Consider the following 18,718-nt stretch of genomic DNA (forward strand, 5'->3'; position numbering starts at 1 on the left):
TTAACATTTGTCAGATGGAATATACGTGGCATTAACTCACCGGCAAAAAGAACCAAGGTTCTAAACCATCTTAAAAAACTACACACTGACATATGTTTGTTACAAGAAACAAAATTATCAGAAAATGCACAAAATAAGTCTCAATCTTAATCCACAAAAAAATACCTCTAATACACAAAAATGTCATAACACACCCTGAATGCCGCTTTGTTATTATTAATGGCTCAATCAACAACAGCAATATAACCATTGCTAGTATTTATGGTCCAAATACAGAGAATATTATATAATAATTTTTTCCCATCATTACTTGATTTTTCAACATCAACTATCATCATTGGGGGAGACTATAATATAGTCATCAACCCAACGCAAGACAGATCATCCACCACAAGTCACTCTAAAAATTGGCATTCCACTGAAATAATCAAACAATATATGACAGAGTTTGGTCTTGGCGATAGTTGGAAATTGCAAAACCCATCTACAAAAGAATATACTTACTTCTTCTCACCCGTTCACCAATCACCTTCCAGAATAGATTACTTTCTGACGAGTAATTCCACTATCTCAGATATATCTGACTGCAAAATACACCCAATTATCATCTCAGACCACGGCCCAATCAGTTTCAACCTCAATAGCAAACTACTCAAAATCACCTCTAGCTGGTGCTTCAACATTTCCCTGCTTAAAGAAAATTATTTTGATGCATACTTTAAAAGAGAGTGGACATCCTTTACGGAAACAAACGATTCTCCAGATATCTCGCCCACGCTACTCTGGGAAATGGCAAAAGCAGTACTGAGAGGGAAAATCATTTCATACTCAATGCATAAAAAAAGTAAAGAACAAGAACAGGAAAACAATCTGGAACAAAAATTAAAACCCTTACATAACTCCTACGCAGTAAAACCCACAGACCAAATTCTAGAGGAAATCAGAGAAAAGAAATTGCAACTGGACAATATTATCAATAAAAAAAAAAAACTTTGAACATAATGATAAATCTGGAAAATACTGGCAAATCAACTCAAACGCAACAAAGAGAAATTAATCATTTCAGCAATCAAGGACTCAGCGAGGAAAATCGCCCATGATCCGCAGATCATAAACAATATTTTTAGAATATATTACAGCCAATTATACACAACAGACAAAGAAAAAACCATATTAGAAATCGAAAACTTTTTAAGTAACATTACACTACCAAAGCTGAACAAAGATCAGATTGAAACCTTGGACACTCCACTGTCCCCAAAAGAATACGAAACAGCACTCAAACAACATCAAACAATAAAGCAACCGGAGTGGACGGATACCCCGCTGAGTTAAAAAAAACACTTACGGACAACAGTCTCACCTCTGTTTATCAGAATAGCAGATGAAATTATGTTGTGCTCGAGGCTAGGAAGGAGGCACTCAACGCAGCTAGAACCATAATATACATTTTTTATTTTGTTTCCTTATATATTTTGCAACGTACTGTTAGGAAATATCCTGCATGTATAGTGGAATTTAGAGAAAGACCCATGGGAATGGGGTTGGTCAGGGTTAAGGAGCAACCAAAGGTGCAGGTGTATGCTTTCTGTTACTTAGTTATAATGGCATGGCTTTATTGCGACTAAAGCGTTAAGTTGTGAATTTATTAGGGGGAAAAAAAAGTATATATTTTATTTGCTTTTTACCTCCGCCAAGGAGGTTATGTTTTCGGTGCCGTTTGTCTGTCTGTCTGTTAGCAGGATTACAGAAAAACTACTGGCCCGATTTTCATGAAACTTGGTGGAAGGGTGTAGCATGGGCCAAGGAAGAACCCATTAAATTTTGGAGCGGATCCGGATCTGACTCACGAACAAGCAATAATAGCACGAACCTTGGCGGAGGTCTGCGCTCTCCGAATGCAATTCTAATTTATTTCCTGTTTTATTTACTTACCTGTCTATCAATGCCCTCGTATACCTACTGTCTATGTTACATTATTGACAGAGGTTACTTGTTGATGTACACCTGCAAACCTTGTGGAAAATAAAATAAATAAAAAAAATCCACATCCATCCCACCACATATGAACACAGCATTAATCTCAGTTGTGCTTAAGCCGAATAAAGACCCAACCCTTTGCGCAAGCTACCACCCCCTATCCTTAATCAACACAGATATTAAAATCATTAGTAAAGCATTAACAATCCGAATTGAATCAGTCATCTCATCCCTCATCCACCCAGATCAAAAAGGTTTTATCAAAGGAAGACACTCCTCAAACAACACACGCCGCATCTTCAATCTAATGGATATCTCCCAACGTAACAATACCAACACAGAAATATTCTCCCTTGATGCAGAGAAAGCATTTGAAAAAGTAAACTGGACATTCCTCACCGCAACACTACATAAGTTTGGTTTTTGAGAATCGTTCGTCCAATCCAATGGATCAAAACATTCTACAACTCACCCGTGGCTGCAGTCACCACTAACGGAATAACTTCATAAAGCTTGCAATGTGTCAAAATAACAAAATCACTGGCATCACAACAAACATAACTCATAAAATCAGCCTCTACGCTGATGATATAGTTATTTCTGCAGAACCCATCCAAATCAATCCATGTTATTAAAACCATCAACTCATATTCCACCATATCTGATTACTCAAGTCAAGAATTCCCTCAACTTCCTTCCATTCCCAGCTCTTGCACTCCTACCAATTATGGTCTGCCTTTAAAGGTAGTGGAGACACGCCCCACACCCTCTCTAGGTAACTGGGAACCCTGATAGGAGACCACAGCCAGCACACGCCAATTCCTGGCTGCACACCTCTCCTTTTCCCACTCTCTGTATGTGTCTTTGACTGAAGTGAGTGTTGAGAATCATGTACTATGTTGATAAGAGGCTAAACTGCGTTACCAGTTTGCTATGTTGGAGAAATATGATTTAAGTTGTTTATCTTCCATTTTAATGGCGCACTATTGTTTCCTCTCTGCGCTCTGGCGCACCCCTTTATTGTAGTGCAAAAGCATCTGGCCTGTGCGCGTAGCGCTGAAATTAAAAGTAAGTTATATAATTATTTTATGTTTATACAAATCGTGGCTATTCAATAATCGTTATGTTTGATTGGCCTATTGATGCTTATTGTTCATGTTTCTCTCTTTGCCATTGGAAATTCATATGCAAACCAACCTGTTCAGCCTCTCATCACTCTAATCCAGGGGTATTCAACTAGTTTGGAATTGGGGCCAGATAATTAAAATGTTACCAGTTGAGGGGCCATAGATTTTCATTTTCTCTTTTTTTTTTAAGTATAGCTGCTCATGTATGTTCACAAGTGTAATTCACAAGTACAATTTGGTCTTCTCATCTAGTTCATGTTATTTTTAAACAAAGTATAATTCCAAAGTGGAGTGCAAAATACTGTATTATGCAATCTAGTAGGCCTATCTTTAATGCTGCATTCCATTGTACTCAGAACTCAGAGAAAAACGACTTCCAACATAGAAAAGTGCAACAGAACGGTCGTTCAAGTCGGAGTTCCCAGTCGGAAACTCGGACAAAATTATTTCCTCCCGAGTTGTCCAACATAAACACAGCTGACGTCACAGCATCAATCTGTAGGCTGATTTTACTTGATATGTAGCTTTTGTGTTATGAAAACCTGTTGTGACAACTTTGTAGTTTCCATTTGTAACGTAATTCAGTGACTTGTGCTTCGTTACAACTTGGAACTACCGACCTCCGACTTCCAATGGAATGCACCATATTACCATGTGAACCGACCCTTAAGTTGTATTCCTTAATCACAAACCAGTTTCACTGCACAGTAAGCACACAGGCTTCGTACCAACTGGCACAAACAAGTACTTGTCAGTCCACTCACTGTTAAACTGCTGAATTTCTGTATCGACGTTCCTCTTTTTTAATGTAGAAAGCGACATTTTGTTGACGATTGTGTGCTAGCGAGCTAGCCCGCTGTGCAGCAGGAGACAGCAGGCAGGTAGTTTTTTCTCTGACCCTGCGCACTATCGACGTTTAGTCACAGTAGCTACTCCTGTTGGCTGTAGGGCATTTGCAGGAAAAGTCCAATGGTGCATACAGATGAAATATAATGGATGAAAAGTTTTTCTCTGAGTTCATGGGAATTAATCAAAGGGCCAGTAAAAAATCAATTGCGGGCCATATCTGGCCCATGGTCCGCCAGTTGAAGAGCCCGGCTCTAATCATTCAATAAATCATTCTGACCACAATTATGCATCCTGATTACTCTATTGCTGTTTCAGTTTGAAGTCCATTCTAAATGTGCCACCTCTGATATATCATTTACTACGTTTATTACTCATTGAATGCTTAATATTAGTGATTATTCTGACGAGTCCATTGTGTAATTGCCTGTCTAATCTCACTGTCACTAATATTTCCTCTCTTGTCCAATAGAACCATACATATTCTGCTACTGCTACTACTAGTGCTACTGCCTGTTCACTGTTCCTGTGTCTGTTCAACCCAATCAACATCCATATCATGTGACATGTGTAACCTCTATAACTCTGCAAAGAAATACTAAATATTCCCCTTGATTATAACGGCCTGCCTCTGCTTCAGTATCTGCTCTCTGAACGGAGCTCCACTAGTGGATGGGCCCACACTGTAATGTGATTACCTGCCAGCAGTCAACTTGAGCTTAGTATTTTCTTTACTATAAACTGGAACAAATCAACCATCTTACCAGTATATGGGGGTGGCTGGAATGCTGCATCTCAAAATTTCCCTCTCACCACAAGCAACATCACATACCTTGGTATAAGTATTTCTCCCAGGCTGTCAGAGTTATTCCACCTCAATTTCAACCCACTTCTAAAAACAACAAAGGAGGACTTGAACCGTTAGATAACGTTACCATTATCCATTATTGGGCCCACTGTCACAATAAAAATGATCATATTACCAAAAATCACTCAAAATTGATCTACAACCACACTAATCAATTAAAAAAAAAAATCAATATTAGCACCAAAGAGCTCAAGGAAAGAAATGCAGCAAACTGGAATCCCTTATTTGGGCAGAAAATGTAGGCTAGACTCTGTAACGCTTCCATGTTCCGTGGTCTAGTTGTAGGCGTCCAATACTGCCGTGAGAGGTTTTACCATGGAGTCTATTTAACACCCGGTGCGTCCTATACATACGTGAAAGGGAATTGCTACAACTCTGATAGCCTGGTGGAAAGTCAACAAAATCACAAATTCCACTTTGACACCGAACACACGTACACCCGGCACAATCAAGACTTCCTGATAAACAAATCACCAATAGTAGGCACCAAATGGAAAGAAAAGGGTATTACACACCTGCACCACCTCTTTGAAAATAACAGTCTACTCACCTTCCAAGAACTAGTACAGAAGTATGGCATTGGGAAAGAACAATATCTACAGTACTACCAATTAATAAATGCAATTAAGGCAAGGCAAGGCAAACTCAACCAAACATCTCTCAAAATTTGACAAACTCCTATCCTCCATGACTCTACCATATCACTTCCAATCAATAAATGGGAAAAAGACTTAAACTTAAAGACCAACACCAACTTCTAACATACAACTAATTCAATACAAGATTAGTCATAGAACACATATCACACAACACAAGATGCATAAAATGGGATTCGCTGATTCAGACATGTGCTCACAATGTACACTTAAGACTACTAACAAGTACTACCATGCACTCTGGCTCTGCCCACCTGTACACCACTTTTGGGAAAACATTGTCACCAAACTATCACAATCTCTGGGATGCAGCATGCCACTATCCCCTTCTCTGTGCATAGTTGGAGACTCATCAGAATTGGATAGTTCATCAACCTCTTCATCAAAATACGACACGCTACTTGTGGCACTGACTATCGCCAAGAAAACCATCTTATTACATTGGAAAACCTGAAACTAGTGTTGTAGTCGAGACCACCTAAACCGAGACCGAGTCAAGACCAAGACCAGAGCATATCAAGTCCGAGTCAAGACCAAGACTTTGAGGGGGGCGAGACCGAGTCAAGACCGAGACCGAAGGGGGGCGAGACCGAGTCGAGACCGAGACCAGACCAATGCGAGTCCATTTTCAAGACCATATAATCAGAGTGATGGCTCAACATTTACACCATTTCTCTGCTAAAATTCAAAAAGAAAGAAAGCATTATTTAGGACATTGCAATTCGATTTCACTGACCTTTGGAAAGGCTCAAGACAGTGGGCAGAATGAAACATAAGTGTTAAAACACCCTGAGCACAGAGCTTCACTAAAATATAAAAAATTATTATCAGGTTATAGCTGACCCTTGCTTTGTACAATGTATAATTATTTGTTTCCTGAAATGAGAAGAAACACTCCACGATTTTCATAATTTACTGTCATGTATAGGCTACAAATTGTTTTTATGTGATAGTGTTTTGACTTTGACCAATGTGACAACTTGCCCCACTCTCCCCTACTCAATCTGCCAGAGCCCCGTTGTGCAGACGAAAGTGAAACTTAAAATTCCACAATTTACTTGCCTGTGTTAGTAACGGTATAAACAGTAACCTGATAACACATCTGCTGCACTACAGACTTTAACGGTAACGTTATTACCTTGTGGAATTTAAGTAACGTTGGTGAAATTATAATTTAACCGATAACTGTGTCGCAATGCTTTGATGCAGCGCATTGAATTGAACTGAACGGGCCATGGGCCTGTAGAGAATCGGTGCTTGTTTTTAGAACTTGTTCTGCAAAACTCTCTGTGATTTCTGTAGGCAAATATCTCATTCTCTCCTCTTCAGCCACACGTGGTGCTTTCTTCCTCTGTATCCTGCGTTCTCTTTCCTGGCGCAGCTCAGAGGGGGGTGAGGGTGGCAGCGGTTAATGGTTAATCAACTTTCAAACTTAAAATAAGCAAAGTTATTGGTTGCAGTTTGAAGGGGGAAGTTTTACATCCAATCACAGTAAAAATAAATAAATCAGACAATGCACCGGCAGGTAATGAATGATGTTACTGCAATTGTGGTCTTGACTGGTCTTGAAATAAAATTCCGAGTCCTCTTTGTCCGAGACCGAGTCAAGACCGAGTAAAAATGCAGTCGATTCCGAGACGAGACCGAGACCATCAAAATGTGGTCTTAAGACCGGTCTCGAGACCGACTACAACACTACCTGAAACCAACTCACCATATCACAATGGTTAAATCTTCTAACAGAACATATATCACTGGAACAAAATTCAGCTGAACACATATAAACCAAACTGAAAAATTCAACAAAAGCTTCTCATCACTCCTTAAATCCTTAAAATTGCAGGTGGGCTAATTCCAAAATGCACGTGCACATACACATGGACACACACACTTGCTTGTGTTGTGACAGAATGCAATGTACTATACTGTGCAGTATTGACAAACCCAGTATGGCTACAAGTCACTGGCCTTTTCACAGAAAGTGCATTATCTGACTTGAGTAATCTCAAAAGTGTTCAGTTGGACTGAAAACCATGTTTTTATCTATTATAAGTACTTAACATGGGCATTTTGTATTACAGTATATAAGTGTGTGCTGTATGGCATTCAGAATTGCTGCTAATGAACACAAGATGGCAGACAGTCTGAAATTGTACTCACTCAATTGTACACATTTTTGAATTTTTCGAAGGGAGATCATTGTATGTTTTTATGGTGACATATCACTACTTTTTTTTCTTTTGCTGTTAACTTTCCATTCCAATGCTGTTACTCTGGTGTCATTCTGACTGATGGAAGGATAGAGGGAGGAGGAGAGAGAAGAGAAAAACAAACCACCCGTCTGTCTCTGTTCTGTGTGTGTACGATATGGACTCATTTAATAAAGTGATGAAACTGTGGTTAGACACTGTGCACCGTTTCTTTTGTCTATATTATTTCAAAATATGTTCCTGTAAACGGTCAGTGCTTACCCACTACATTCTCCTTGACCAGGATTTACGTTTTTTTGTTTTTGACCACACAGTATCATCCAGTGTGTCATCTGTAGGACACTTTTATCCAAAGCGCTCTACATTGTTACACTGCTCCACCCACTGAGCTACACAGGACCACAGTGAAATCGATCAGTTTGTTCTTTCTTCCAGCAGATCCAAAACCATCCACCCAAACCAAGCCTGTCAATATCAGTGTCCCCACTTGACCTGGATCGCTCTGCCTTAGGGCCGTGCGCGGGGGCGGGGACGGGGCCGGGGTTGACTGCCCCTGCCCTTGCCATTTTTGATGTGAGTGCCAAAGTGCTGTTTTTTTTGTTAAGCAATATACCTTACTTAACCAGGGTAAGTCAGTGCCCTAATGGGCACTTCCATGCTTCATTTTCTTTTTTAAAAGAAAGGGGCACGGGTTAGATTCAAACCCGTGTTACTGCGATCAAGACTTCACCTTAATGGTACATGCTCTACCAGTTGAGCCACATTTATTTCTTTCTCTCGTTTTTTGCCTTTCTTATTATTATCAAATGATTTATTTCCTGTCTCCCATTAGTCTTATTTTCTCTTAAATTCTGTCAAACGTAATTCCTTATTTTCCTTTATATTATTCTGTATATTATATATATGTTATATGACATTATCACCCCATCTCTGCCCCTCCGTTGCTTGTATGATGTATGCACATTTGTGTACATGTATATCTATATGTATATAAATACCTGTGTATGTATGTTTTTTTATTTTTAACTCTCTCTCAACATTTTATTTTCATTGTTTTAATGTTTGTTTTATTTATTTTGCTTTACTTTGTTTTGCTCTCTGAACCTTTCATGTGTATCCATATTACCCTTTCAGTCCGTTACAATTAGGGCTGAACGATATTGACAATCTAATTCCGATTATTGGACAGAATAGTGCAATTGCAATTTTGTTTCAGACTTTCTGTTCATCAGGGAGTCCTCCGTGTGCGGCAGTGGTGGCTTTGCAGACCTTGGGCGTTCTGGCTGTCGGGTTCTTCGATGTTCGGGTGGGGCTTTGCCCCGTGCCTCCTGTGGTGCTTGCCGTGGGTTCAGTTGGCTTGTCCGCTTCTCACGGGCCCTGCAGTCGGGCTGTTCCCACGGGTGCTCGATGGGGTTGGGATCGGGCGGTTGGGCTGGCTGATCCGTCGGGGGCGGTGCTCGTCTCTGCGGACTCGTCGGTCGGTTGTTGTCTTGGGGGACGGGGGCTGTGTGTGGAGTTGGCGGGAGGCTCAGGTTCTCTTGGGGGGGGGGGGGGGGGGGGTGCGCTGCTGTCTTTGTGTTGGGTCTTCGGCTTCTTGACGGTGTTGCGCGGGGGGTGGCCTTCGCCTCTCGGGGCAGCAGTTGACTGGCGGGTTTTGCGGGGGTGGGTGCTGTCTCTGGTGGATTGGCCGGCGCGGTCGCCTGGTCTTGGACCTGTCGTTTTTTTTTTGTGGGGACGGCTTGATCGTGGGGCCCGTGGGGAGTGCCCTGCAGGCCGGTCGTACCTGTGTCGGGTGCTGCGGGGGACATGGGGTGGGGCTTTGCCTGGATGTCTCGGGGGCTTGGCGGCTGGAGTGCCTGGAGTCTACGGGGCTGTCATTGCTGTGCGTGGGGGATTCTAGATGGGCGGGGGGGTTTGGGGAGTGGAGCAGTTGTTTGGAGTGGAGGCAGTGGTTTGTGGCATTGTCGGTGTCTTGGCTGTGCCTTTCTTGATTGGTTTGGTGCCGCCTTGGCGGGTGGAGACATGGGTTTCTTTCGGGGGTATGGAGTTTTCTCAGGGGCTCCAAACTTTTAAACATTTGAATGGCAGTGTATCTCATTTTTATCGTTTATTTTGTAATTGTGTTTCTTCTTCATTACTTTATTCACTCACGTTCACTTTTATCTGTTTGCATCTGTTTTTAGTTGTATGTCTGTTCGTTTTATAGTTGTATCCATTTATCCCCAGTATTACCTTTTATTCCTATTTTTTTGTTATTTTATTTATTTTTATTATTCAACTGTTTTATTTATTTGATTGTGGTAAATTCTGCAACATTGTCTTTTGGGGTTTTTATTGTATGTAAAGCACTTTGAAAACTTTGCTTTTAGAAAAGTGCTATACAAATAAAGTTATTATTATTATTATTATTATTCTCCAGACGATCTATGAGAATATTGTGGTCGATGGTGTCAAATGCTGCACTCAAGTCCAAAAGAACCAGAACTGAGACCCTGTTGACATTAATACTAAGTCTCAAATCATTGACTATTTTGGGAGAGCAGTTTCTGTGCTGTGGTTGGCTCTGAAACCTGACTGAAACTTCTTCAGAATGTTGTTTTCATTTAAAAATTTGTTTATTTGGTGAGAAACCACTTTTTCAAGTACCTTACTTATAAAAGGAAGGTTTGATATGGGCCTGTAGTTACTTAGGACCCCACAGTCCAGATTTGATTTCTTCAGCAGCGGTTTCACAACAGCGGTTTTAAAGGCATCAGGAAAAATCAATCAATCAAAGCCCACCGAGGGTGTTGATCCCTCTCTTAATCGTGCACTAGGTGCCATAGAGACCACCACCATACTCTTCCAATTTGAGACTGTCTCCTTAGACACCTTCTCTACATTAGTACTTTCCTCTAAATCCACAACCAGTCTCTTCCCGCTAAATTGGTTAAGGAACTTCTCCCAATATTAGGCCCCTCCCTACTCAACATCATTAACACCTCTCTCTCCTCTGGCGTTGTGCCCTCCTCCTTCAAATCAGTCGTAATTAAAGCTCTGCTCAAAAAATCCTCGATCCTGATGTTCTTAAAAACTATAGACCAATCTCTAATCTCCCCTTCCTCTCTAAATTCTTGGACAGAATAGTTTCTATCCAACTAACCGGCTACCTCTCGTGCAATAGTCTTTTCAAACCTTCTCAATCTGGCTTTAGGGCCTTGCCTCAGACTCAGACTCTTCTTCTGTTCTTATCTTACTTGATTTGAGTGCGGCATTCGATACAGTCGATCATAATATTTTCCTAAACTGCCTTGTGAACTATGTTGGCATCCGCGACTCTGCACTTTCCTGGCTCGATTCCTACTTATCCAATAGAACACATTGTGTCTCACTTAAAAATATGATATCTTAACACTCTAAAGTTAACTTTGGCGTTCCGCAGGGCTCTGTGCTAGGACCTTTGCTTTTCTCCATTTACATGCTACCTGTTGGTGAAATTTTCCGCAGCTATGGTATTTTATTACACTGTTACTTGTACAACACTCAAATTTACATACCCATTAGACCTGACAACTGTTCACAACTTATAGAATTATGCCTAATCGCTGTCACAAATTGGATGTCACAAAACTTCTTGTGACTAAATACCAACAAAACTGAGATGGTAGTCATTGACCCAAAAACCCAACTGCCTTCTGCTGCAGACTTAAAATTTTGTGGTTTGTATAATTACCCACAGTTCCACAATTAAAAACCTTAGCATTTTTCACAAAAATTAATTCCCTGCTAAATCTGGCGGATGCCGAAACCTTAATACACGCTTTTGTTTCATCAAGACTCGATTATTGTATTGTCTTATTCTCTGGCCTACCTAACTGCAGTATAAAAAATCTACAACTCGTGCAAAATGCTGCCGCCAGAATACTAACCAGAACTAGAAAATTTGACCACATTACTCCAATCCTGACCTCCCTTCACTGGCCCCCAATTCAAGCCAGATCTGACTTTAAGGTGCTTCTGTTAGCATATAAATCCTTACATGGTCTTGCACCATCATATTTATCCAACCTCATCATCCCTTATATTTCCCCTCGTGCCCTTCAATCGCAGGACACTTGTTACCTTACTGTCCCTAGAATCAAGAAAAAATCAGCAGGCAGTAGAGTGTTCTCCTACCGAGCTCCCTATCTCTGGAACCAGCTACCTCTTACAGTCACGGAAGCTAATTCTGTCAAAATCTTCAAATCTAGACTCAAAACCTTCTTATTCTCGCAATCATACAACCTACCATAGCAGTGTTGGCATGGGATTGACACAGTCTATTCTTCTACCTTAGCTTAGATACTACTTGTATAGGAAGTTGCCGTGGGAAACATAGCAGAGGGCTGCCTCCTGGTTACACTGTGTTATTTGCTGTCTCTGCGAGTGTGTCTGTGGCCAAATATGTCTGGGTTTATGTGCTGCATTTGCACAGCTGTGTGTGTGTGTGTGTGTGTGCGGCTGGTTTTCTCCCCCCTTTTCTCAGATTCCGGTGCAGTCTTCTAGCAGTCAGCGGACGGGTACTGCCCCGGCTCTGACGGTCATCGGTGCTGGCCTTAGTCCATCCCTGATGCTGCTCCCACCTGATGTGTTCTTACTCCATGTGTTCTGTTTGCAGCTGTCTTGTCTCCCGTTTCCAGACTCTGGTGCGGTGTTTCTAGCTGCCAGTGGACAGGTGCTGCCCCAGCCCTGGCGGTCGTCGGTGGTCTTGGTCCCATCCCTGATGCTGTTCCTACCTGGATATGTCTCAACGACTGTATTGTTTTGTGTGCAGCTGTTTTCACTCCCCTTTTCAGACTCCGGTGCAGCGCAGTGGTCGTCGGCGCAGGCCTTAGTCCCTTCCCTGATGCTGCTCCCACCTGACTTGTCTCAGACCCTGTGTTCTGTGTGCAGCTGTTTTCTCTTCTCTTCCTGTGTGTGTGTGTGTGTGTGTGTGTGTGTGCGTGTGTGTACGCGGCTGCTTTTCTCTCCTCTTCACTGAGGCCATTGCAGTGTTCTACCTGGCAGTGGCTGGTGCTGCCCTGGCTCTTCCATTGTCAGTGCCGGCTTTCCTCTTCCCTGCTGCTGTTCCCACCTGGATGCTGAATTACGACTGCTGCCCTCGTTTCTGTGAATTTTTAGCGCTGACCTCAGCCCCTTCTCAGTGCCGCATGCTGTCTATCTTTCCTTTTTTTATCTCTGTTTTCTCCTGTCATTGTTGTTACCCATGATTCTGTCATTATTTTTGCCCGGCACCTATTGCACGCTGAGTCGTCCCGGAGGGGGATCCCTCTTTGCCTCAGCCCGCCCGGAGTTTTTCCTTGTGTGCATTAGAGTCTAAGGCTGGGGGTGCCGGGTAGGTTAGGCTAATATGTAGATTGTTTGTCTTGCTAAAATCTGCTCTTGTCTTGTGCTTTTCGCTATACTTTTCTATACTTATCTATATTATTTTGTTCACCACTGATTTTTGTTTAGTTAGATCTAATTAGGTTCATTCTCTGCAAAGTCCTCTGAGACATGCTTGTGATAAAGTGCTGTATAAATAAACAAACTTGAACTTGAAGGTGTCCATGCCACTGAAAGACACAATCTTGCTTAAGCTTTGTGTGTGTTTATGCCTCCCCAAACCATTTGAGTTAGAATTGGTGTGGGTGGAAGAGATGCCCCTTTTTAATTTTTCCCCCCTCCCCTTAGAGAGTGTGTGCATGCTCTGCCTTCATTTACTTTGGCAGAATTTGTCTTAATAAATCACTGTGTAATCAGGTTTGGACAGTATTTACTGGAACACACAGGAACATCAGCGGATTCACTAAATCAACCAATGATGGGGCCAGATTTATCACAAATCGAACAAACCACAAGTTAGCAGCTGATGGTAAAATAAACAAGTTTCATTGATCTTGGCTATATATTAGTGCTCCCCTTTCTCTTTGTGGCCAGATCTGACTGAAACTCAGGAGATTCTTATTTTCAGACCTAACAGTAAGTCCAGTCTTTATTTGGCTGTGTGTTTTTGAGACCTCGCAGTAGAACCTGCACATTTTCTGTGTTTGTGTTCAGGTAATTTAATATTTATCTTTCACTGTTAAATATGAATTTGTATCGCCCTCTAAGACACATGCATGCGTGTCACCAGAGGGGTCAGAGGTCAGGGACAGCTTCATGTTACTGAACGACTCTTCAGCAGGAATCAAACCTGTGATTCTCAATGAGTTTAGTAAATATGTCTTTTCATTGGCCAGAGTGCAGGGTGTCGTCAAAATGATGCTGATCGTCTCTATTCTTCTCTGCGCCACCTTTGCTTTAAAAGGAAATGCAGGTAATGACACTGAACTGTGGAGTCATCTTTTATTAATGTAACCTGAATGTATACTTGTGAATGCATATTGGAAAGTGATGTACACCTCACTGTGTATTTTATGTCCTGTCGTCCCTGTACTGTGTGTCAGTAAATACTATGTTACTATGTAAATTAGCAATATGTCACCAAGATAAATCCCTGAACACATGCAAAAAAAAGTGTGATTCGGATTAAACCAATAGTTTGGACATAGGATCAAAGACAACGCAACAGGTCAGAATGTATCTATGTATCTTTTTCTCCAAGCCACTGGACTGAAATAGTCAAATTAGCCCAGAAAAACATCAGTTAACATTCAACAGTCTGTACGGACACAATTCATTAAATGTTTTTGCACACTCTTTTCCAGATGATGACGTGACAGTAGCACCTACTGCAGTGGGTAAGGCTGCTCACATGCATGTGTGTGTGTTTGTGTGTGTGTGTGTGTGTGTGTGAGAGAGACAGAAAGAGAGAGAGATCAATGTGTGATCACTTGTCTCCTTGTCCTCCACAGCAGGAGACAGTGGGAGCGATCAGAAGGTGGATGTGAATCAGAACCAGACTGAGGGTCAGTAAAATCATTTGAACAACTCAAACACTTTAATTGAGTGTTTTGCCTCAGTGGGAATAGAACCCCTAACCCTGCCGGTGTTAATGCCTTGCTCTCCCCATTGAGTTTCACTGTTGTCATGTTGGCTGCTGTTGCTCCTCAGGTTGCTTTTTCTTTTTTTTAAACATGTAAACATGTCGACCCCCATGAATGATGCAGGCCCCCCTTAGGCCAATCAGTATGTTTCCTCAAAGTTGAAACAGTGGAGTACAGTGAACCTGCCTCCCCCTTTTAGACTCTCAACCTGATTGGTTAACACTGCAGTCAGGTTCTCATAGTTTTTAGGCTTGTTGTTATTGTTGTTAATGGTGTTGTTGCTGCTACTTCTGCTAACACTCACCTTACCTTAGAGCCCCAAGTGGAGACCAGTGCAGAGCGGAGCAGAGAATAGCCTGGACAGCGACTTGAATTCATCCGACCCCAAAACACTCAATTAAAGTTCTTCTCCTTCTTTTTGGCTGTTTGTACTCAGCTGTACAGTCTGAGATCAAACTGTAACACAATGTCTCTTTAAAAGATAATGAAAGCAGGAGGCTGGCATGATGGTTAGAGAGGCTGCCTACAAGGTAAAGAGATGCTGGTTCAATTCCCTGTAGGGATTATGCACAATACTGCTGAAGTGCCCCTGAACCCATATATATGTACCAATCTGCTCAATGGATATTAAAAACTCAATACCATCAGCTAAATACTGCGATACAACGCTACAAGGATTTGTTTGCAGAATGCTATTGCGGTTGCATCTGTCCAGGTGAAAAGAAACATAAAAAATATAGCTACATTTGAGACCAGGGCCCAGTTTCCCAAAAGCATTTTAGCAGTAAGATAATATTTTTCCATTGGTTTTGACTAGAGCAAAATCTAACCTTAATGTGAAGATACATTTAGGGAAACCAGGCTGTGATCATCAGTTAATGAATCCACACTTTTCTCTTCCAGGAGCACAGAAGCTGGATGCCTCGGACAGCTGTCCGCCAGGCTGGAGCTCACATGGATCCAGATGCTTCATCTTCAACAACAACCCATTGAACTGGGTACAGGCAGAGGTACGGCCTGAAGGGGTTCATTCACAAATGCTGTATATCCACTACTAATATAACGGCTACCTCAGTATTTCCTTACCTAATATTAATAAATAAATTAGGATTATTTCATCCTCAAAAGTGATATTTTGTGAGTCCAGTGATAGTTAGTGGTAAATACCACCCTGACAAGAATAAAATTCAGAGGGAAACCCTGATTTTTTGGCATTAAAATGTTTAAATTTAAAGATATTGAATATCAGCACAAAATATCAGATATCTGCTTGACTGATGGTTGCCAACTGCCATGAACTGCCAACTTCACAGGTGATGCTGTCACCATGAAATGCATTCCAGCCATTGAAGAAATATGTGCAATATTTCTTTACAGAAGTTTGCATTCAAAGTTTTGGAAGTGCAGACTCTTGATGAGACAAAACTGTGTCTTTCTGCATTAAGATCGGTTTCTCTCTTCTTTTACAGCAACATTGTTTGACCATAGGTGCCAACCTTGCCTCCGTCCACAGCTTGGAGGAGTACCAGTTCATCCAGGAGATGGTGAAGGGGAGCAGCGGTAGTTTACCTGACACCTGGATCGGTGGCTCTGATCACGCTCAGGTAGCAAACACATCAGTTTACTCAGATCAGTCCAGTCTAGTGTTGAGTGTGTTTCCTGTCTGTCAAACACATCTGTATAGCAAACAAGTACAGATCCTGTACCAGCCCACGGCGCGTGAATAGAATTCCTCTAGCTGCAGCCACACTGATCCGTCGGAAAAAGGACAGAATTATTGACTATCCATTGGGCTGTTTTGGAATGTCAACATGGTGGGAGAGGCAGAAATATAGCAGCCTAGCTTCGCTCATAACGGTGCTACTTCATAGAAACAAATTGAATTCACTTGAACATATTGTTTTATCACTTACATTGGGTTGAAAATAGGAAAGAATGTGTAGTTTCTTCTTTCTCGACATTTTCACAACACAACCTGTCAGCTCCGCGGCTCAGAGTAAACTGTCGGTGCTTGTCATTTGATTGTGCGTTTGTTTAAAGTCGCCCGGCATCCCGGATGAGTGGAATTTTACGTTTTTAAGCGCTGTGATTGGCCCGAAGGTCCAAACACCGGCCAGCCGAAAAACTTTGGTCACAAAACGAACCGAGCCAGTAGTTTAAGCTCCTAAGACAGGTACAACCACCGGCACTGCTCTGTATTTATATTTTCAAAACCAGAACGCACGTTACGTCGTCAAATTCACTCCCGGAATGACGTAGCGGTGCGTTCCGGCCCATTCCTCTGTCAAGAGACTCGGGGCTCTGGGCCATCTCTTAGGCAAAAACGCCTTCTAGAGGCCATCTCACAAAGCGACATGTCACTAAGCGTTACCTGACTGACTGGCTGACCTGAATTTGCTGCGTGATGCCCTGGGCTGTGTCGTGGGAAGAGGATTTTGGCAGCAGAAGGTTCAGGCTAAAGTTTGAAGTGTTCAAATGTATTTCAGTCTGCCAACTCATGTAAACAGATTATTGAGAATGAATGCAAATATATATACACAGAGTTTGGCGTCTAGGCTCTGATCCTGTCACTCCCTGCGAGCGTGCACCTAGCTAGCCTAAGAGAGCAGGGAGTGACAATAGGGAACTTCCCCCCCGGGGGAGACCTAGAATCAGAGCCTACAGGTGGATACTGGGGTGGAGGTGGAGATGATAAAATGATGTATGGTTAGTAGCAGCAATACTGAGCAGCAGTAACCAGCAGTCTAAGCAGTGTAGCAGCAGCATGGCAATGCGAAAGTGTGTTAGCAGGTGTGGGAAGCTTAAATAGACCACCTTATCTAGAGGGGGGCGCTTGGTAAGAGTTGTATGAGTAGTGTGTGTATCACGTGACCGCAGTGCGACTCGAATTGTCTGCCTGAACTAGCTTCGCAGGCTTCACTCCATTTATCCATCTGGTGACATGCAAATACACCCAGGAGTCTCAAAATTCAGATCTGACCCCTCAGCTCTTGAAGTTTAGTCTCAGAGTGGTCGCACTCATTTAGGATCGTTTGAGTCTTTGAGTTGTCTGACAAATATATGAATTCAAACAAAGATGAAGACAGGCAGCAGAGCTTCTCGGCCTCTGTCCCACTTACCTACACTGAGACTAATGACAGCAGAATTAAGGATAACTCCCGTATTTCACACACCAATGATAGAGCCTTCATTCTCAGCACAGACTGAATAGAAGAACCTTTTTATGGGAAGAAATGTGAAGTTTTTAAATTGTTTAGAAAATCCTTTCCCACAACATTTATTCTGCAGATGCATTCATATAAAACACACTGGACAGTCAAGTGGATGTAGATATAGATGGTGTCTCTTGGAGCAGGTTGAGGTGTGATACAACAAATTTACAGTGCGCTATGCAAAATACATCAGACAATTTCAACAGCTACGACTTTGTGCAAGCTACCAAAAATAACAAGTGATTCAATTTCTCTGTTAACAGGATCGCACGTGGTTCTGGAGCGACGGTTCCAGGTTTGACTATCAGCTCTGGAACAGTGGAGAGCCCAACAACTCTGGAGGAAGAGAACCCTGTGTTGAGATGAACTTTGGAGGTAGAGTAACAAGCACACTTCTCTAACATCTAGAGTCGCATCACATTTTTGGTTTCATCTGATCTAAAAACTGCCTCTTTTGTAATTTACAGGGGATAGCCACTGGAACGATAAGAGATGTGACATTGAGTTTACCTCTGTGTGTGCCAAAAGGCTGAGCTGCTGAACTCACAGCCACTGGAACCAAGAATGAGGAGTGAGAACAGCAAATGATGATACTTTTGTCATTTGTTTGTACACCTGACCAATAAAGATGTTGAAAAGTATTGTTGTGGTTCTTGATCTTTAGTTAAGTCTAAAGGGGGATTATTTGTAGACTGAGCAGTTTTGCTATTTTTCTCTGCACTTTGAAAAAAATATTCAGTTATATATTCTGTAATTATCATTTATCAATTAATATCATTGTTATTGAAACACTTTATTTCACCTGGCGTCTCAGGTGTAATTCAGTCCCTGAT

At 41.9% G+C, this 18,718-nt stretch overlaps 1 protein-coding gene across 1 annotated transcript; it reads left to right on the plus strand.

Moving 5' to 3' along the window:
* The first annotated feature begins 13,945 nt into the window (after nucleotides 1–13,945).
* On the plus strand, nucleotides 13,946–18,426 carry LOC139641982 (ladderlectin-like). The gene is made up of 7 exons (XM_071516664.1): nucleotides 13,946–14,003; nucleotides 14,395–14,427; nucleotides 14,545–14,595; nucleotides 15,577–15,683; nucleotides 16,143–16,277; nucleotides 18,149–18,260; nucleotides 18,353–18,426. Exons 1-7 carry the CDS (start codon nucleotides 13,946–13,948, stop codon nucleotides 18,424–18,426), a joined length of 570 nt encoding a protein of 189 aa, XP_071372765.1.
* The last annotated feature ends 292 nt before the right edge of the window (nucleotides 18,427–18,718 follow it).

The sequence above is a fragment of the Centroberyx affinis genome, unplaced genomic scaffold (genome assembly GCF_046629955.1).
Source record: "Centroberyx affinis isolate AG114_WGS23_722 - 3 ecotype Tasmania unplaced genomic scaffold, CSIRO-AGI_Caff_v1 ptg000422l_1, whole genome shotgun sequence".
NCBI classification, from domain to species: Eukaryota; Metazoa; Chordata; class Actinopteri; order Beryciformes; family Berycidae; genus Centroberyx; species Centroberyx affinis.

Bases quoted from the DNA above. Each gene is read 5' to 3' on its own strand.
- LOC139641982 (XM_071516664.1), top strand. From the start codon at position 13,946: ATGATGCTGATCGTCTCTATTCTTCTCTGCGCCACCTTTGCTTTAAAA. The intron at 14,004-14,394 runs GTAATGACACTG...ACTCTTTTCCAG, and splicing joins TGCTTTAAAAGGAAATGCAG to ATGATGACGTGACAGTAGCA. The intron at 16,278-18,148 runs GTAGCAAACACA...CTCTGTTAACAG, and splicing joins GTGGCTCTGATCACGCTCAG to GATCGCACGTGGTTCTGGAG.